The 22065-nt window shown below is 43.9% G+C and overlaps 1 protein-coding gene across 1 annotated transcript in view; it reads right to left on the bottom strand.

Moving 5' to 3' along the window:
* The window catches only part of GRK1 (G protein-coupled receptor kinase 1), a 423541-nt gene that overhangs the window by 107063 nt on the left and 294413 nt on the right, over window positions 1-22065 (bottom strand). Inside the window, 1 exon segment of the mRNA XM_069204635.1 lies at window positions 2652-2853. Coding sequence (XP_069060736.1) covers window positions 2652-2853 — 202 coding nt within the window.

Below are 22065 nucleotides of genomic sequence, written 5' to 3' on the forward strand. Positions count from 1 at the left end.
GGGTGAGGAAACTGAATTGGCGCTGGTGTCCTTGGACCTTGAAAAGGACTTCGAAATGGTTGAGTGGGGGAATCTGCTGGAGGTGTTGCATGGTATGGGGCTCAGTTCTGGTTTCTGTGCCTAGGTGCGACTGGTATACACTGCTCCTACTGCACAGGTTTGGGTGGGAGGGGAGCTATCTGACTCCTGGGAGATTGATAGGGGTACAAGGCAGGGTTGTCCGCTTTCACCTCTCCTCTTTGCTCTTTCTGTGGAGCCGTCGGCGATATGGCTTTGGGAGGGCATGGCTCCGTGGGGGATCCAGGTGGGGCAGGTCACTCATGTGGTTTCTCTATATGCAGATGATGCGCTGGTTTATATCCGGGAACCCCGTGTCTCGGTTACGATGTTACAGAGAATGGATGTGTTTGGGGTTGTTTCTGGCCTCAGGTCAATTGGAAAAAATCACTCCTGTTCCCCTTGGGATCCCTCCGGAGTGTCCCCCAGGCTGACCTACCTGGGGCTGGCCTCAGGTGGGAAATTGAGAGTTTCTGATACTTGGGCATTTGGGTTACACACACTGTGGCTGCACATAATAAACATAATGTTGAACGGGTTGTAGCATGTCTGGAGCGTTCGGTCATTTTTTGGAATAGATTACCTCTTTCTGTCATGGGTAGAGCTGTGGTAGCAAAGATGGTCTTCCTGCCACGGTGGCTGTACTTGGTCCAGAATTTGCTGTACCCATTGACTGCTCGGCTCTTCCGTAGGCTGGACAGCCTTTTAATTTTTTGGGTGTGCGCTGGACAGTGTAGCAGGGTGGCTATGCCGGTCCTGTAGAGGGTTCTCGAGGGGGGAGGACTAGCGATTCCCAATCTTAGACATTATCATGCAGCACACCTGCAATTCGCTGCTAAATGAATGACAGATAATGATAATTGGGAGAAAAGACTGTTTACTCGAATGTTTGATAGGCAGGCATTGGTGTATCTTTTGATGGCGGGGGTTGGTCTGCCTCCGCTGCTCCCTATTTGGTGAGGTCCACTGTAGGGATCTGGGAGCAGGCAGTTAAACACGTGCTCCGACTAGCTCCTTTTGACCGAGAACTGAGAATATGGGATCTAGCGCCCTTTCGGGAAATGGAACAGTTAATGTCTGTGGAAGCCTGGAGACTTGGTGGTTGTGAGGTAGCTGGGGATCTTTACCCTAATGGGGAGTTCATTTCTTTCACTGAAGCAAAGGACTTGTTCTGTGTGGGATCTGGTCAATTCCTGCAATACGCTAAACTTGAAAGTGTGGCACGTGAGATCTGGAGTGGTTTCCCGGTGGCCCCTGGGGCCTCTGCTGTGCTACATGGCCTGCTTCATTGGGGTGAGGGGTTGCACTTGATCACCCGGTTTTATAAAGCTCTCCGGGAGCATCAGCCAACTGTGATGGGTGTGAGCCGCAGGGCATGGGAGAAGGACCTGGGGTCACCCATATAGGATACTGATTGAAATCCAGCCCTATCCATGGTTCGTAAGGTGTCATGTAATAACAGATTTAAGCTACTGCATTTTAACTTTGTCCACAGAATGTACCCCACACCCAGTCGTCTAAATAAGATTGAACCGAGGTGCAGAGCGGGGTGTCCCAGGTGTGGCGTGCTGGGATCTTCCTTCCTGCATTTGGCTTGGACTTGCAGACTGGTAAACAATTTTTGGCACAAAGTAATGACGGTGCTCATGTAAAGCGCTCCAATACCATTGGGTCGTGCTCGCAATATGTAAAACTGAAAAACAAAAAATGTGATGGTACTAGTGATGTAATTCATGGTAATTTTCAGTGTCCTGGATGTGAGTTTTGGGTGTATTTCTGGCCACAACCACCACATTTAATTGTTTGTATACTTGTGACAAGATTTATGCCATTGGTTCTGATTATCCATGTTGATCAAACTAGGTGAACGTGTTGAACCAGTTTGAGTTACAGAACTTGATGGATTGTTTTATATTACAAGTTAAAGACTCATTAGGGTGGGGCACATATATAATTGCATAACTGCCAATACGTTTGGCTGTGAAAGAACTTCTGTTACCTTTTGTGTGCCCCTTCATGCTCATGCTCATGGCGTGGCGCTTTAAATTGCCTCGCTTATGTAAAACTGTATTACTTTTCATTTTAAATTAATGTGGCAAGAAAAGTCCGGTTAGGACTTTAAAAAGCTAATAGCTCTAAGTCGAACAAATGCGGGACCAATTGCATTGCAAATGCTTGTTTTTATACTGTTATAGTTGAAAGATATAAATGGTTGTCAGCTACTTTGAAAGTTCAGGTCCAACCACAGAATTGAAGCTAAACTTGAGGACGTAATAGGTGAGTGCCATTCTTTGAGGAAAAGGTAAATGCAAATACCCACATGGTTAGGAGAGAACTGTATAGCAAGCAATGATTGCAACAGTGCTACAACTTTAATGACTGATTTAGGGTTCCCTTTAAAGAGAGGTTCACCATGCTTTTTTGGCTAGGAGTTTACAATATAGTTTCTGTTCGTTTCTTCCTTAAGCACCCTGTTGAATGGTTATCATTCCAAATGGAAAACTCACAGTACACCACAAAACACCCATTACATGTGTGTGCCAGCACAGGTATATTAAGTGGAGACTGTGTTCAAAATTGAACTTTACACCTACCAGCTTCAAGCTTTCTCCAGTTAATATCACGGAAGAAAGGGTAGACTCGCAGCTCATCACAGTTGCCATTTTTGAAGCCAACTCGCTTATTTGGATCCCTTTCCAGCAGTGCTTCACAAAATGACTTACATTCTGCACTGAACTTCTCTGTGTATGTAACAGCATCATTCAAGATTCTCTTCTTTAATTCTTTATTTTCAACCTGTAGAAAAAAAGAAAGGCTTGTGTTGAGATAAATATACCTTAACACCTTACATTTCTATTACATTTTTATGGTAACTCTGGTATACAGCTAGGTTTTTTGATTCTGGTTAGAAAGTCTGGTGGTCAGTAATGCTTTACCTCAGAACATGCCAGGCCTCCAATATTAATACTTACTGTACTAAAAACATGATTTCCAACTCTAAATACAACATGGAATCAGCAAAGAATATGCAAATGTTTGGCATGTGTTCCACATTAACACACTGTTAAACTAAAACCTTCAGTGAAACGTTGAGGTTATCAAGCTGTGGACAATGTAGTGATGTGGATTGTGTTTATGGGCTGCTGATATCGTGTCACTTCACTTGAGGTAAAGTAGGAGGTGGGCTCCAGTCACGAATTAATGAGCTGGATGTAATCACAATAGCCAGAAGATATCTTTGAGGGTACACAACTGGAAGACGTAATGAATTCCCATAAAATAACTTTGGGTGCCAATGCGACTTATGATGCTAGGCGGATGCCAGCTTTTTTGGCTGCGGATTTTTTTTAAAATTTCTGAGAGTTCAGTGCCAGTGGGAGAATGGCCATTATTGTGGAACAAAGATGTTTATGGGGATTTTTGTTTTTGCTCAGTTCAGCTGGAACCAGCTTTTTTTTATAAATGGAATGTAATAACAAAAAAGTGAATAAGGAATTCTTGAGGATCCTGAGCTAATGAGGGGTAGGACATCGACTTGGCCTCACTAGAGGTGAAGCTAATGATTGAGGCTAGAGCAGGGCCCTGGACAGCTGCTGCCTTTAAACACTGGCAAGGGACGCATGGGTCAACTATGTGAAATTCGATGTCAGATCTAGGGCAATTATGATTTTGACTCTACAGTCATCAAATATAATTCCCGAAGGAATTGTTCACTGCATTGGTGTCTTACAAGTGGTTGTTAGGTTTGTGTCCTTAAAGTAAAGCAAACTGGAAGGTACCTACATTCCAAGGCTCTGCCCGGAAAGGGAGTTAGTGACTGGCAATTGGTCAGTAATTTGTTTTAGAATTGTATTGACAGACGTTTTTAAAGGCTGGTGAAACAGAGCCAGAGAAGAGAGTGTCATGGCCAGTTGAAGAGGGTACGAACTTCTTGAGCAGTGCAACTAAATAAATATTTAAGGGGAGCCTCTGGGTTGAAGTACGGAAGCTAAGAGGTGTTGCCATAGCATTGGTATTTTAAAGTGGGGGAATAGTATGGGCCTGGCTACGTGATGGGCCTGAATACGTGATGTCAAGGCGAATTATTGTTACTTTTTCTGTTAGGAAGGTGAAGAGCTATTCACAGAGGGTTTCAAAAGATTGCACAGATGACATAGGTGATGCTGGCTGGAGTGTTTATTCGTGATTTTAAGGTGTTTTTTGACATGTGTAGTCTGGAAAAGCAGGATATATTGGCATTCTTGCATTTCTCCAAAGCGAGAGAGGTAGGCATGTTTGCATGTTTGGAGATATGGTTGGTACTGGAATCATTTAAGAGAGTAGAGCTGTTCTTAAAAAATCAAAGATTGCATGACTTAATCGTTTAGGCATGCCTTTTATATGAGAACATGTTTTTCATAGGTGAGCTGACGATGTCCAGGGCTACGATCTCTCACATGAGCTGGTCAAAAACAGCTTATCTGATTCAAAGGGATGTCACTTAATACATAAAGGATTTGGATCTAGATAAGCTGACGGAGTTGACCGAGATTTCGAGATTTCCTAGGTTGATAAAGTTGGAGTGGGAGATGAGGGGTTGAGCAATTGTACGGGCAAAAACCTACTGGACGGTTGAATCTCAGCACACAAAGAGAAAAGGAATGGGAAAAACAACATAGTAGCAATATTCTTTAATAGAGTATGGATAGTAGAAATAGTTGCAGGGAGTGAGCACCCGTTAATTAAGACTACAACCTCTGTTGCCTAGTTTGCTTTTGTAAAGAAGCTAGCTGAGGCCATCTTGGTGATAACTTTAAATTGGAGGTGTTGGGAAGTAATGTACTAGGTTTCTATTAGGCAGAGAATATCCAGGACTTTCCTTGTTAAGTTTCAGTGGAATGCTTAACTGCATGAGATGCGGTGAACAGCAGATAGCTTAACACAAACAAATATAGAGGATATTGGATTGTGTAATGTTGACATAAGCATTGAGGATAATGCAGTCGTGGCATTTGATTGGTGTAATGAATGTCAGCATGAGCTATGGTATTTGATTTGTAGCTGGACCAGACACCAGCAGGTGAGCGTATTTATGGACATTAGAAGCTGTTTTACTAAAAACATTGTATATAATAAAATACATCAGAGTGTATACGCTGTATAAAAATGTCTATAATATCTTTATTTAAGTCGAATGTGACATCCCTAGTCACCGGTACTAACAAAATGATGTAGCTGCTCAGTTGTAATAAGTTATTACAGTTAAGTTGTGAGGTCATAATGCCTATTGCCAGAGGCAGCAGCCAAAGTGAAAGCAAAGTCACAGTGCATGATTACAGTTGCATTGGAAAACTGAGGCCAGAATTTCCTTTCTTGTGTTCTCTTTTTCCTGAAAAGGACAATGATTACCAGAAAGGGAATATTTACTAGATAATATTTGTTTAGGGCACCTACAGGTCAATAGAGAAAAGAGAATTTCTGATGGATATTTCTAATTGCACATCCCTCAGCTTGTGAATTTTCCCAGCACCAGACTGGATCTAGGAGATTTTCATAGCAACTCCCTCGTGCATCTGTAGTTGCCGTTGTGAGGCTCCATGATAGGTCCATCCCACCCCGGATGTGATGTAGAGGCCACTTTATCTATGCCACCTCTGAAACGTAGCCGAAAGTCGAAGAAGACCCGGGCCCAGTCGAAGTTGAGAGCATGGACCCGCGGTTGCTCCAGAGGCTCATCTTTTGTACACTTCTCATCGAATCTGAGATTTTCAGGTATGTACAAAAAATAGAAAAAACTCAAAAAGTCAAAACACAGCTCCCCTACTTCCTGCCACTCCTACCACGTAGAGTCCTAAAACGCTCTGGGTACCTCCAGCCCTCTCACCCCAGAACTGTTTTTAGCCCTCCTCTCTATTCTACCAGACTTATCTGACCCTGTGGCAATGCTGCAACAAATAAGGAGATTCAAAGATTCTATTGACCATATTTTCGGTACCCAAGGTGATCCCTCTGGTGTGCCATCAGACTCTAAGGAACCACCATGGTCTCTAATCAGTCCACAACTGGAGAATGCTGACTGTGCCATTTGGCCTTATTACTACGTCAGCACCAACTTCAAGCTTGACACCAATACCGTTTATGGCACCACAGCACATGTTGCAACCCCGAGTGCTGTCAGTGGCACCAATGCTGCTGCGGCATGAGGGGGAACCAATAACCCTGACGGATTCGGAAGCGTACTGCAGTGATTTCCATTGACGCTGCTTCAACCTTGCATATACTTGCAATCTGACCTTGATTTTCTAGCTCAACAATTTCATGACTATGGTGATGATGATTGTGAGGAAAGTGATGTATTACATGTTTAGATTGTGTGACCTCACTGTGTAATACACTCACGATACTGACTTGGGTCAGTCAGACTTGTTTGTTAAACCTTAATTCAACCCTTGGTAGCTGAGGCTTACAGCAGTCATGCTTAATCAAAGAAACAAGTGTAAAGCATTTAGAAGTACCAAAACAACACAGTAAAAAAGTCACTCAACACAAAAAGATGTTCATTTTTATGACTTTTTAGACAGCAAATTGAGTAAAATTGACTGGAAGGTTCTAGAGACATAGATTTGGAAGTAAAACATAAATCACAGGCTTTTCACTCAAATTTTACACAAGCATTGGCAACAGCAATTAGTAGAAACTTTGGACATTTTGTAAAACTTTTAAGGATTTGTGTTTGGGTACCTCCAGCCTGCTTTGGGCGACCAACTCTGGCAGGAGCAAGTCATGGGTGCCAGTAGGTAGGTGCAGGACAATTACCATGTCAACAAGCATTCTCAACTACAGTTCCGAGCTCAATGGGTGACCTGCCTTAGATTTCAATAGAGTGATCCTGATGCAAGATGCTTAAGATACTGCAGAATACTGAAGATGCTATGCGGTTGACATTGGTGGTGGCTTCTTGGGGCTACTCCTTCAGTCCACGGTGTTGGTTGGGCGATTTTGGCCACAGGTGTCGATGTCCCTCAAAATACTGGCTAGTCGAGCAAAAGGCCAGTTGCCACTTGTCTACTGGTCTCCAGTCACAGCAACACCAGCTGTTCCCTGTGGTGGAGACTGGTGTCTTTCTTGGGAAACCAAACTGCATTCTGATGACTCTCCCATGTCCAGCCCACTCTGGTGTACCTTTTCAGCTTTTGTGGCCTTATAACTGTAAGAGGCAGTCAGCCAACTGAATCTTGGAGTTCACCTCTACTTTCTGTAGCTCTGGGATGACTTTTCCATCAGCCAGCCACAACAGGCACAGTATTCTATTTGCTAGCCCAAGGAGCAGCAGATACAGCCCAGCACTGGTGGAGCCTCTCTTGCCAGGTCCAGGCAACAGCAGGACAATCCTTTTACAGTCCTTTCCCCAGTGCAGCCATGATCTGAGGTCTGGGTGCCAGGGTGCCATATTTATGCCCAGAAAGTATCTTCGGGATGCCTCGGTCACTAGCCAATGGACTACCAGATCCCTTCCTGCCTGATGACTACTTCCTGTGAAGTGTGGCATTTAACTATTTCAGTGAAAAGTTCTGCCCACTCCCAAGATGGCAGGACCATTCTCCTGATGTGTGGAACTTAGTAACCCATCCTAGGAGTGTGGCAACCTGAAGGCTTCATTCCCACTGGAAAACTGGTTTGGCAACTTTTTTCCCCTCTATCTCCCCATCTCCAACCTCACTACCAGAACAAAAGAGCACCTCCTCTTGTGCGTGTCCAACATTTTTCCTTCAAAGGCCCTTGAAAGCTAATAATTTGGGTTCACACCCTGTGTGGCTTCCTGCTAGGGAGAGGTGACATCTCTTCTAAAGGCAGGCTTCTATTTTTTCCTCTCAAGGGAGTTGTTCACACCTCTCCTCAGGTGGACAGAAGGCTGTCTTGTGGCCAGCATCTACGAGGGGCCACTGGAAAACCTGGGCAGCAGAGTGGCAACTTTCTAAAGATGCCTTAAACGTAAAAGTTACATTAAATCCAAACTGGGCATCAGGTCAGCTTTAATGTAAGGATTAATTTGATACATTGAAGTACCAGCTTTAGTAGTCCCATTCAGGGGTTAGCACAGCTGAGTTGTCAGCTTGTAACTCTGTACTCACCAATGGGGCTACTAGCCTTTCCACAGTAAAATGTTTTTTTTTGTTTACTGTTAAGACATATAAAAGTATATGTCCTACTTTTTATTGTATAGCACCCTGACTTAGGACTCGATAGCAACATCACAAAATAAAATGATGGACGGAGTGTTGAAACTTTTAAAACACTCACCCCCAGTCACGCATCTGGGTTTTATCCATCATCATTTTGCTCACCACGTCCCCCCAGTTTAGACCCAGCCATATGCATATCAGTCTTGACCTTGCTCCCATGGGAACAGTCAAGCCCTAACTGTCAGGCTAGGTTCTTTCTGGACCGGAAACAAGCATCCTGGGACCAGTTTTGTGGTATCACCCCTCATCAGCCAGGCTAGCTTGAATCCAGTGGTGCAGCGAGCAAAGGACCCCCATCTGGGCATACCCTAGCCATTTAGGGCGCACATGGACAGAGTGTTGACATTTTTCAAACATTCACCCCCAATCACAGATCTGGGTTTAATCCATCGTTATTTTGCTCACCATGTCAACCCAGTTTGCACCCATCCATATGCAAGTACACAAGGAAGTGTTGTCAGCCATCTTGGGACTCAGGGAAAAAGATTTAAAAAAAGAAAGAGGGGCCAGGTTAGGTACACTCTTAGCTCTTAGCTTTTTCTGTGGCCAACCCCTGCTGCGCACTGCCAAAAGCCATGTATGATGTGGAGTTGGTGTAGTTATAGGGGATTAGCCGCAGGGCTTGGCCGCAGGTCATACCCTGCGGCCAACCCGTGCCGCTCACGGCTAAAGGCCAAGCGTGGCGTGGAGTTGGTGTGATTAAAGGGGGTAGGATGCAGGGCCTTGCCGCAGGCCTGAGAGGCGTAGGGTTGGGTGGTTATAAGGGGTTGGCCCCAAGGACTGGCCCTGCAGTCAGGCCCTGTGGCCAATCCCTAGCACGCACGGCCAAAAGCCATGCGTGGTGGTGGTTAGATTAATGTATAATAATTAAAATTACTATATGTTAAAAAAAGCATAGAAATTCACTGAAAAAACGAAAGGTTACAGAGACGTTATAGTTAGGAAATATAATTAAAAAAACATAGAAATTCACTTAAAAAACAAAGAATACAGGGATATTATTATTATGAATTTACTCGCACAAAACCACAGAAATTCAGCAGTTACAGTTATGGTTATCTCAAGTAACTGTAACTCATGCCCTAAGGTAACTATAGCTCGCGCCCTCGCCATGCACTGTTAATTACCCCACATATTACATCACTTATGACATCTTTGATAGCATCATTCATAGTTTCAATCTAACATTAGCAGTAAAATTATTGATACAATAACTGTGCATGGCGGGAGCGGAAGTTATAGTTACCTTAGGGCACGAGTTACAGTTACTTTAGCTAACCCTAACTGTAACTGCTGAATTTCTGTGGTTTGTGTGAGTAAATTCAGAACTTAACTATAACGTCCCTGTAACCTTTGGTTGTTCATGTCTGAAATATATTGTTTGATATGTTCATTGTGTGTCCACAAATCATATATGTGTATATTCAGAGAATCTAATGAACTGTAGATATACTTATGGGTTGGCTTTCTTAAATAATTATACCAATTTGTGAATCACGTGTGATTAAATCAGACTCCTAATGATAATTGAGTTTCTCATTATGGATAACTAATACAGGTTACAATTGGTCCCCAATATAAACCATTGTATTGTCTTGCATGTAGAAGCACAGATTTTGTGGGATAAGGTGGGTACACCTTTTTTTTGGTTAACACTGTCAACTGGCTTGTAGGCTACTGCTATTGCTTACTTCCAGGTGACCAAGTGTTCCATTTGGCGTACCCCTCAAAGAAGCTCCTGTTGTTCAAGCTTCCTTTTCAGGGGACCAGTCTTGACGTTCTTTTCCCATAACACCCTCTAATAGGGAATCAAAATGTCTTGAGTCTTGGGGCAAAAAGGCTCTTTCCACTGGAATTATGGCTCTGAAGTCCCTTAACACTAACTACCTTTGAACCAGGTGTAATCATGTCTTGTGGGATATCCCTCTAATGATCTTGCCTCATATCCCAATCAACAAGAGAGAACATTTCCAAGAGACAATTCTTGATGGTTACAATGCCTCTTGCCAAATTATAAAATGGGGACTTGACATGGCAGATTCCATGGCCCACGCCTTGGGCACTCCCATCACCATTCATAGACATGCTTGACTATGTATATCCAACTTTTCTCAGAAGTCCAGGGTAATCTTATGGCCCTTTCTTTAGATGGGGGTGCTGCTTTTTGGTGACATTAAAAACCAGCAAGGCCACTATGCACTCCCCTGGCCTGCAGCTCCTGCCTCTGTCCAAAGATTACCACCAGTTTTATCACTTTTGCACCTTCTCAAGTGGGTCTTCCCTTCGCCGAAGATGATACTAGCTGCAACAGTCTAATCCTCTGGTCAGGCAGTGCAGAGGTAGGAGCATGGGAAAGGGATGCAGACACACCTTGCAAGCCTTCTCTCCTCCCTCCTTATCCTCTCCCACACCACTTGGAAAGCAGGTCTAGTTTGCTTCCCTAAGTTCACCCGAGTCTCTGAGAGGGCGAGTGTCTCATTTCATCTGTTCAGGGAGGCCATTACTTTCGACCACTGTGTTCTTCAAATCATAAAAAAGGGTTACAACCTTCACTTTCTTTAGGCTCCCCTATCCCTCCCCCTGCCTCTTCCTTGTCTTCAGACCGCCTAGCCATACAACAATAGATGGAAATGGAGCAGTGGAGTTAGCGCCAGTACAGGAAAGGGGTCAGGAATGTTATACTCATTACTTTCTGGTACCCAAAAAGGATGGCGGTCTCTGTCTGATTCTAGACCTTGGGGATTCAAACCTTTTCCCTAAAAAGGAAATGTTCAGGATGCGTATCTCAACTCAAATACTACAAGTGTTGAAACATGGAGCCTGGATGGTGTTGCTCGATCTGTATGATGCATACTTTTATATCCCTATATTGCGGTCGCACCAGAGGTACTTGTGATCTGTGGTGGGTTCCATACAATACCAATCCTTGTTTCTTCCTTTTGATTTCACTTCAGGGCCTCGAGTCTTCATGATGGTGATGGCAATGCTAGCCGTCCAAATCAGAAGATTGGGCCTACCAATTTTTCCCTGCCTGGGCAACTGGCTGATCAAAGCCAGGTTACAGTACTTGGTCATGCGCATCTGCAGTCAACAGCTTCTTTGCTGTTTGACTTCAGCTTTTTAATTAAATTTTCCAAACGGAACCTGATGACCTCCCAAAGACTCTAGTTCATAGGGTCAGTATTGGCCACCACTTTTTTCAGCACCTTTCCCCTGCCTCAGAGGATCACTTACATTCAGGAAATAGTTGCATCCTTCCAGGAGAGTTCACAGGTACCAGGCCTGAGAGGGCTTACACTCTTAGGTCTGCTAGCTTCTTGCATTCTCCTAGTCAAGCACATGGAGCCGCAAAATTTTGTGTTCTATATGAGCTAATCATATGTTACTAATCCATCTGTTAAAATGTTAAACTGCGTGTTAGAGTGTGGCAATACACATAAAAAGAAGTCACATGTTTATATATCCTTAGTATAATCATTAACTTATGATGTATTCACATTAATCAAAATGTAATATTAACATAGACCTTACTTCAAGTAGGCCTCAGTTGCCCAAAGTATTTTCCATTACAAAATATAATGTTGCTTTCAATGTGCTTCCACGTTTTCTTTTCATTGTAGGTGGCTGGCAATTTATAAAAGCTAGAAGATTAGCTCATTGTTTTGTTGTTAGAAATGTTAAGTTATAATACTAATTGGATACTTGTTATCATTTACACAGTGGTTTGGGATCGGAAAGATCCTTCTGTATCAGGTGCACAGGACTGTTGATCTCTTCAAGGCAGTGGAGCGGTGTGAGCCTTTGTTTGTGGTGAGAAACAAGAGGGTTTATCTGCTCCCAGAAGACAGCACAACTTGCTTGGCTTCATTGTTTGGGAATTAGTTGGAGAACATTCCAGAAGTCTGTGTAATTTAATTCTGTGCCTCTTAGAATAGTTAGTAGAACATGACCTGACTGTTGAGGGAAGCCCTTCCCAACTTTGCTGGTTCCCCTATACTTGGTTTTTGAGCTTGTCTCTTGAACATTTCTGCCTATTTCCAATGAACCTTAATTTGGTTCATTTGAGACTGATGACTTCCACTTATCATTTACCCTTGTCACTCTTTGGTGTTTTTCTAGAATATGGAAGTTCCTTCAAGGAACTCATACTGCCTATTCTGCAACTTGTATCTTGTAATGATTTGCAGTGTCATCTACATAATATATAATCACAGACTTGACAACCAATTCGATGAATGTGCTTATTTGATAAACTGATTTATTGAATGGTTAATTTTTATAACTTTGAATAAATCTGCTAATAAACCTTCATGGTTTGGAAATAATCCTCTGTTGTTCTTGTTGAGCCAAATTGGTGTCAGTGAAATTTGACTTGTGCTAATGTTAGCTCCCACAATACACTTTCTGTCGATAGTAATAGGTCCATATGACCAGTGGCACAACTTATTTGACAATTACACTAGAGCCTTCAGGTATTGAAAGGTGCACCAGATCAACTGTTAATGATGAGGATGGTTTGTCACTGAAGTGTAGAGACCTAGAAATACCCATAGAGACACAATTGCCTAAGTCCAGCCCATGTTTATGAAGTCCATGGTCCAGATAAGAGCATTGGTGGTGTTGTGGCAGTTCTGAAAGGAGTTTCGGCGTCCTAAGAGTGAATAAAAGTAGGGTTGTGCATCATTAATTGTATGTTGTCAAACTTTACTGTGTTTATGCTGATGCTCTGTGTCTTGTGTGTGGTGTGTACGTTGGGTCCAAGAAGGCTGTGAAGCTGAAGCAGAAGAATTAATGTGCTTCTTTGTGGACAATGCACGTTTATATAAATCCATATGGACTTGTTGCTGAAAAGTTGAAGTTGTTATCGGACTCAAAGGAGTCTAAGATCCCGGGATAGAACATTGGTATGTTGTGGTTTAACTTGACTGTTAAGGTTTGTGGTGTTGAGCCGTGAGGTACCATCAGCTGCACTATTAACATACAGAACTATTAAACTACTGTTGTGAGAGTATACTAACAGTGTTGATTAATCATTTTGAGCAGAGGAGGAACTTCATTAGTCAGAGTGATTACCTACTAGTTAAGATTTCACTTGTGTTTGTGATAAAGTCTACAAATAATTATTCTCTGTTCATCCACTTAAGTAAGTGATACTTTCAATGTCTTTAGTGGAACGGACACGCTTTGTGTTTGTAAAATATTGCTCATGACAAGCTAATTGTGAAGGAGGGTGAGCACTACGAGGTGCTGCAAGCCACGTCATCAGGTGTCACGCTGGCATTGGTTGGTTGGTGTGTGTGCCGTGCTGGTATTGCTCATCATGTCATCAGAAGCCGTGCTGTGAAAGACCAGTGTACAGTGTGCTGCACTGAGGGTGGACACAGAAACTGCTATGAATTACATTGTGATTCGAGAGAAACTGTTGTTTGTTTAATTGGAATCATTGATTTTGTTGATAAATTTGTAGTAAACATGAAATGTTTTAGGGCACTGAGAGATTTCTTTAGAGGTGATGTAAGAGATGCACAGTCTGAAGTAAGCACTGATAGCAGTTCTAATAATGAGTTTCTAGAAGAGGTATTGACCTCCTGGCCACCTCCATATAATATAGTTCAACCTCCTACCAGGGAATCCACCAGGTAATAGTAACAATGCGAATGCACCTACTAACCCGGTTCAAGTCTAAACGGATGGAGCACCTCCCCCTACCCAAATTGTGACAGCCCCAATTGCAACAACCCTAGTTTTGACAGCCCCAGTTTCAAATGCATCAGTTGTGACAGTCTCAACTGTGACACCTCCAGTTACAGCAGCAGGAATTCCAGTGGTCACTACTGGTTCACAAATAGTTGTATGGGTTTCAAGTTCCAAAGGAGGTGCTGCTGCACCTGATCCGCTTGCAGTGTTTTCAACGGCTACTACACAGGGTGTTGCTGGATTCATAGCATTGGGAGCATGACCTAGGGTAGGTGGGATACCTACAGGAAGAGGAAGCACTGAGGGGATGGACCATAGCCCTAAGGCACAAGTATCTCCAATACCTTTAGATATTTTTAGATCAAGTGTAGAGCTGTATGAATTTATCAAGGGAAATTTAGATGCAGGATATGCAGATGGGTGTCAGGAGGAGGAACTGATGTTCCTCTTCAAAGGAGTTAACTGATGCACTATTGAACCCTGTGCCAGGTTTCAGAGAGTGTCTACTGAATTTGATGTGGACCTATCTAAGAGTTAGACATTGCAAAATTATTTTAGACTACAGGTAAAGGAAGATACTTTAACTAACACGAGAAACTCTGGGTTAAAAGCACACCTGTGGGAGGTAGTGGTCAGTATGCAGAAATGGAGTAAACTGGAAAAATTAAAGGGCAGATGGTCATAGAGAGCCAAGAAAAAGGACATGGAGGATTCATGAGGGACACTGACAAGGGGTAATAAGAGTGACTCTGATGTTAGTGCTTAACCCTTGCAAGGAGGAGGACATATGCTCTGGAGTCATGATCACGCTGCTACATTTACAAACATGTTTCCAAAATTGAGAGAGCACCCCGATTTGTGGAACACTCAAGTTGAACAGTTTGTGAAGATTTCAAAAGTGATGTGGGAAAACTTGAATACCTTTTCTGACAGTACAGCTCCTAAAAATTTGTGAGATGAATGTAAAGTGATGATACAGTGACCAAACGCAGAGCCCCCTCGAGTAGCTCAGACGAATACTCCATTCGCTGAGGTCATGCAGAAATATGATCAACTGCTAAATTTCCTAAAAACTAAAGTACAGCAGAAACAGATTGACTGGTTGAAAATAACCCATACCAAACCCAGGTTGCTAAGTAGTAAATGAACGCTTCATGCAGCTGTTCAGACAACATAGCGATGTTGAGAACCCTTAAAAGAGGAATTTTGAGCAATTTTGTGTCCCAGTCTTTCTTAGGTTATGACCAGAGATCAGTACCCATATTCAGCAGAATGTTATCCATGGGCACAGTAAACCTTTAGATGAAATACTTTGTTATGTGAAGTATTGCAGTGATAAACTGTAGATAAAGCAGAAAAATCTTAAAGAGAAATTCATGTTGGCCCAGACAAAGTTGGCACTGAAAGGATGTCAGAATGATCCATACATGTGAAATGTAGGCAACACTAGTTGTGTTGTTGGAGGAATGCAGGGAGTTGGATATCAAAGTGAAGGACAGACGATGTATAACAGGAATGATGTTCTAGAAGGTAGAGGTTGCAGTGTTGAGATAGATTTGAATACTAGAATGGATGTCGTGATTCTTAAGAGGTCTACTTCATGTCATTGGAAAAGGGAGTGCTGTCTCAACCTGAATAAAATGACAGTTGATGGTCAAATGCACAATGTAAGTTCACACGCAGATATACAATGTGCAGATGCAAAGACCTCAGAACCCTAACATGTCTCAAGCCCTGATGATGCAGACACCCCAAGTCCTAATGGTTCTGCAAACTCTGGTTTAATGTGAGTCAGGCTTGCTGAGCTAACCGTAGCCCCTTTAAGAATCATGTCAGTTTCCAACAATTCCTAGTTTTCGATGCTTCCAGGGAATATGGGTGTGATGAGTCACAATGACAGTGCCTGAGAGGGGAGGAGGATTGCAAACTTAAACTAGTCTTGGAGGTAGACCAGAGTCATCCATTCATGGAAGGTGAGGTGAATTGCCACCAGATGCGTAAGTGTTGATAGTAACCATACTGTAAAGCCAGTGTCAGAAAAGGTCCCTGTAAGATAAGTTCCTTTGAAAAGGATCATCACTTTGTACTGCGTGACTCAAGTCCATTCAGTCTATTCCTCAGGGATTGCTGTGCAAATTAAACTACACAATACTTTGTACACCGGAGTGATATTGAGGTCTAGATTTGTGATGAAGATGTAGTTTTTAAATTGGCCAAACAGTTGGGTTGCTTCCCGTGATGACTGCCAATGATTTGCCCACTGATCTGAAAGGCCCTGTAAAACTGGAAGTTTGGGACTTCTCAGGCAAAGACATTGGTTGTAGTCCCAATGTGCATACCTATTGAAGCAAATGCTGAGTATTTCCAAATGCCACTATTCAATCTGTCACCAAAGACAGTGGCTGGAATTGCCTCAGTGAATGAGTCCATGATAGAAAAAGGAATTCTGACAAAGATTTTTGCGAGTCTATGTAACTGCTCAATCATGGGCCTGCAGAATTCTAACAGAAAGTATTGAATAGTCCAAGGCCTCTGAAAGATTAATATCATTGTTGTACTATGTTGTCCTGTAGTATGAATCCTGTTGTCATATTGTTTCAGATATCCTGTGAAGCCGAGTGGTTCACAGTGGTCAATTTGTGCCAGGCATTCTTTTCCATTCCACTTCACGAAGAGAGACAGCTTCTCTTCAATTCCTGGTTCCAAAATAGAATTTTGGCATGATGGCAAGTTCCACAAGAGTATAAAGAGAGCCCCTCAATCTTCAACCAGATATTGAAAAAGAACCGGGAGGCCCTGAAGCTACTCTGCAATTCAGTTCTTGTTCAGTACATTGATGCCTTGTTAGTGGCATTGATGTCAGAAAAAACATGTAAGTAAGATACTATTTCCCTACTGAATCATTTGTCCAAGAACAGATATAAGGTGTCCCAAACTAAATTGCAATACAGTGAGAAGTCCTTTATCTCGACATCACGTTAAGACAGGGGCATGGAAAGTGTCACAGGAGAGAGTGAATATCTACTTTACTGAAAATTGACCTTCCAGCTACGCAGTAAGAAGTCAGGATGTTTCTGGGAATGGTAGGCTATCATCACCAGTGAATGTCTAATATTTATCTTGTGGCAAAACCTCTACAGAGCTTAACCTACGAAGATCTGTCTGATCCACTACCCTGGGATAACAAAAGCAAGAATGCCTGCCTTGAGATGAGAGAGTATGGTTTCTCTAACCCAGCTCTAGGAATACCAGATTACAATAAAGAGTTCATCTTATATTGCAATAAGAGAGAAAGGTTCATTCTCTCAGTGCTCACACAAATTCATGATGATTCAAAAATGCTTGTGGCCCATTTTTATGCCATGCTTGACCCAGGAGCCTCAGGGTTGCCGAGCTGCCTCAAGGCCTTGGCTGTGGTTGGTGTCAGAATAGAGCAGAGTGAGGGTATCGCTATGGGTTACCCTTTTACTGTGATTGTTCCACACTTTGTGAAAGTACTTCTAACATGAATTAGGACACAGCATCTGACTGGTAGTTGCCTCACTAGATATGAGCAGATCATACTGATTGGGGACAACATTACATTGAAACAGCGTGTGTGCTGGAATCCTGCCACTTTGCTGCCTTTGCCTCAAACTGAAATGGATGGGAGTGGGGGGTGGTTGAACATGGCTTTCTTGATGTGACTGACTTGTGCACCAAGGCAAGACCTGATATTAAAGATGAACCCCTTGCAGAGCCTGATTATGCATTATTTGTGGACAGCTCATATTTAAGATCTGATGGAGGAAATCTGACAGCTGCATTTTCTATCTGTACCTTAGAGGGTGTAGTAGAAGCCTCCTGGCTGTGTGATGTAACCTCTGCCCAAGTGACGAAATTGGTTGTTCATACTAGAGCATGCTTCATACTAATTGAAAGTTATAATTTACACTGATAGTATGGCTTTGGTGTCGTCTATGATTTCGGGAAGTTTTGGTCACAATGAGGGTTTGTGACGGGAAACGGCCTTCACCACACAGTTGGAACCACACACTGCCATTACCACACATCCATTACCATGCAATTCCTTTATTATGCAAGGTAAGCATGATTAATGTAAGTGTGTGTGTGCGCATACGTGTGCGTTTGTATATACATATATATTTATGTATGTGTATATATATATATATTTTATATATAATAAAATTTAGGGGTTGGGAATTGGGTGACAATGATATTTTTAGTGTTTAGGGGCTGGTAATGTTATGGGTGGTAGGGGTGTTTTTAGGGTTTATGGGTGGGTAAAGGTATTGGGTGGTAAGGGTGTTTTTAGGCTTTAAGGGTGGGTAAGGGTTTAGGGTGGTAAGGGTGTTTTTAGGGTTGGGTAAGGGGTGGTAAAGGTAATTAAAAAATGAGGGGTTTGGTGGGTTCCCCCAATTAAAAAAATAAATAAAAGTTATATATTTATTTATATATATTAGTTTCACTCACCTTATATATAATTACTTTGCATTATAAATGCATGCATGGTAAAGGTATACATATGGTAAAAGACTCAATCATATCAGTCTTTTTAGAGCACGGTTTGTCAGCAATGAGGGTATCCAGGAGCTGGATTGCTGTGCTTAATCGAAGAGCCGGGTGATGTTCAGAGGTGGAAGGGGAGAGTGTTCCAGAACTTTGCAGCAAGGTAGGAGACAGAGCATCCTCCGCTGTGGCTATGGCGGATGTGTGGTGTTGGTGCCAGAGCCAGAGAGGTGGAGCAGAGGTTTCTGGATGATTGGTGGAAGTTCAGGCAGTGGTTCATGTATGCTGGTCCTTGGTTGTGGAGGGCTTTGGAGGTGTGTCAGTAGTTTGAATTGGCATCTAATTTGCATGGGGAGCCAGTGGAGGTGTCATTAGGTGCTGGGTGATGTGGGTCCATTAGGGCAGGTTGAGAATCAATCTGGCCGCTGAGTTCTGTATCGTCTGGAGCCTTCGCATGAGTTCAGTGGTGGTTTCCTGCATACAGTGCGTTGCTTTAGTCCAGACAGCTGGTGATGAGGAACTGGGTGACTGTTTTTCTGGTGCTCTTGAGCATGTGGAGCGTGTGGAAACAGGCCGAGGAGACTGTGTTGATCTGTTTTTTCATGGAGAGTTTTCTGTCCATGATAATGCTGAGGTTTCAGGTGTAGGGATGGGTCCGAGTTCAGCAGGCCACCAGCTGTCATTCAAGAGGGAGGTATGGTTGCCAATGATCAGCACTTCAGTCTTGTCAGTGTTGAGCTTTAGGCAGTTGTCCTTCATCCAGACTGCAACATTCTTCATGCAATTGTGGAAGTTGGCCTTTGTTGTAGTGGGGTCTGCTGAGAGCAAGAGGATGATATGGGTGTCATCATTGTAGGATACGATGCTGATGTGGGTTCTGACAATGTCAGCTAGCGATGAAATGTAGATGTTGAAGAGGGTGGGGCTGAGGGATGAACCTTGGGGTAATGCCGCAGATGGTGCTCTTGGGTTGTAAGGTGAAGGGGGGGCAGATTCTCTGTGTGCATCCCATAAGGAATTATTCTACCCATCTGAGTGTGCCTCCTCTGATTCTGATTTGGTGCAGTCTTTTGATTAGGGTGTAGGGTGTAGTGGGACACGGTGTTGAAGGCTGCAGAGAGGTTGAGAAGGATCAGGGCAGCCATTTCTCTATCGAGTAGGGTGTGGATGTTGTCCTGGGTGGGATCTGAGTGGTCTCTGTGCTGTGGTTGACTTGGAAACCTGATTGGGAGGAGTCTAGCATCCTGTTTTTCTCCAGGTGTTTTGTGAGATGACGGTTGATGGCCCTCTCCGGTACTTTAGTGGGAAATGGGAGCAGCAGGATGTGGTGGTAGTTCTTGAGTTCGCTGGGATCTGCTGAGGGTTTCCTGAGGAGAGATCTGACCTCTGCTTGTTTCCATGCATCGGGTAAGGTGGCTGTGGCGATGGATGCGTTGAGAATGGTGATGAATTGGTAGCCGATCTCATCGCTTCTTAGGTTGAAGAGGCAGTGCGTGCACATGTCTGTGGGTGCTCCTGAGTGGACGGAGTTCATTATGGCTGTGGTGTCTGGTGTGATGAGATCTTTCCATGTGGTGTGATGTTGATCTGGGGAGGATTCTGAAGGAGTGGGGATGGAGAGGCTTCTGTAGGAGTGGGGATGCTGAGGAGGTCAGAGGGTTGGGGGTTGAAGTTCTTGTAGATGGTGGATATATTCGTTGTGGAAGTGCTTGGCTAGAGTGTTGCAGCATTTCTGTGAGGGAGGGATCCGTTTTTCAGTGGCTGCTGGGGAGGAGAACTCTTTGACGATGTTCAAGAGTTCCTTGGTCTAGTTGGCACTAGCCTTAATGCGGGCCTGCAAGGGCACCTTTTTTAGAGTCATTGGTGGTATTTGTTTAGGGCTGACTTGAAGGTGGCTCAATCTATATTGCCTCTGGTGGTGCGCCACCTTCTTTCTAGCTGTTTGCAGCTGTGTTTCATTGTGCTGAGCTCTGGGGAAACTCAGCCATGGCGTTGGAGATCTAGGTGTTAAAATTCTTGACTGCTTGTTTGAGGTTGATTCCAGCATTTGGCTGGGTGGTGTGGAAAGCGTCAGTCACTTTGCTCAGCTATGGGAGGAGGTGCTGAGGGGGTTTAAGGTGGTCCAAGAAGGTCCTGTGATGGGGAAGCGGATGATGGAGTGTCCGGCCCGGGCGAGTTCTTTGGTGTGGCTGTAATTGATTCTGTTGATGGAAGCGAAGATAGGCTCTATTGTGTGTCCTGCTCTGCGTGTGGGATCTGTTACCAGTTGAGTGAGGCCGATGTTGTCCATTTGTTTTCAGGAGGTTGGTGGAGTTTGTGTCTGTGGGCTCGTCCATGTGGATGTTGAGGTCTCCAAGGAAAATGTTGTGCTTGGATTTGATGATGAGTGTGGGGAGGAAGTCTGTGATGGTGTCACAGAGGCCAGTTCATAGTCCTGGGGCTCTGTAGGGGAGGATGCCTTTGATGATTACTTTGTCATTGGTATGGAGTTGGAAATTCAGGTGTTCCATGATGGGTATGGTTTTGTCTTCAGTGGTGGTGCAGTGGTTTGAAGCTTTGTGGATGATGGCAATGCCATCTCCGAGTTTGTGGGTACTGTTCCAGTGTTTCATCTTGTAGCCGTTGGGTGTCGAGGTGGTGATGTTGGGCACCAAAAAGGGGTTGAGCCATGTATCTGTGATGAAGGTCATCTTGGGGAGAGGGGAGTGATGGTGTCCCAGACTTTGGTGGTATGTTTGCAGGCTGATATGGCGTCAAACAGGAGGCATCGGAGTGGTTTCGAGTTGGTGTTGGCCGGCGAGATAGTAGTGGTGTGGATTTCTGCGAGGACAGGTGGTCCTAGGTTGCAAATGAATTGACATCTGTGGCAGGTAAACGGTCTTGCTGTGTAGCGAGGAGATGTGAGGCAGCAGTTGTTGCGACTTCCAGGGTTTAGTGCTCGGAGCACTGCAGTGGAGTATCTGTGGGTGTCTGGGGGCACCAGAGTTCCTGGCGCTGTACGCAGTCCAGGCGCAGATGAGCTTGCACTGCGGCCTCCATTCAGTAGGTCCTGGGAGGAGTGCTGGGGAGGTGGGTAGCAGGAAGCAGGTAAACGGCAAGCAGGAAAAACGGTGAGCGGCAATGGGCTAAAGACACTGGAACCTGGAAGGCTGCACTACTGCAGAACTGGCTGTAAACAAGGCTGGCAGGCAGGGCTCTCTCCCAGGGCAGTAGAAGCATAGCAGCTTAGCAGCAGTCAGGCAAGAGGAAGAGGAAACTGGCAGCAAGGGGAGCTGGTGAGGACCTAGTGAAGACTGCATTGTAAAGGCAATGCATGATAAAGGCAGAGCAAGGTAATGTATGCGTGGTAAAAGCATACATCATTTAATGACACCTTCTAGATCCCTGATCTGGAATGGGAAGTACATCATGATATTGCTCGAAGCATTGCAGAAGCCTTTCGAGATAGCAAGTGTGCAGCACACAAGAACGGAAAGTATTGCATCACTGCGAGAAACATTATGCTGACAAAGTTGCCCAATATTGCATGCATAGGTCCTCTGCCCTTTATTGAGAATATTCAAATACATCTGTTGTTAAC

The sequence above is a fragment of the Pleurodeles waltl genome, chromosome 8, assembly GCF_031143425.1.
Source record: "Pleurodeles waltl isolate 20211129_DDA chromosome 8, aPleWal1.hap1.20221129, whole genome shotgun sequence".
Taxonomy (NCBI): Eukaryota; Metazoa; Chordata; class Amphibia; order Caudata; family Salamandridae; genus Pleurodeles; species Pleurodeles waltl.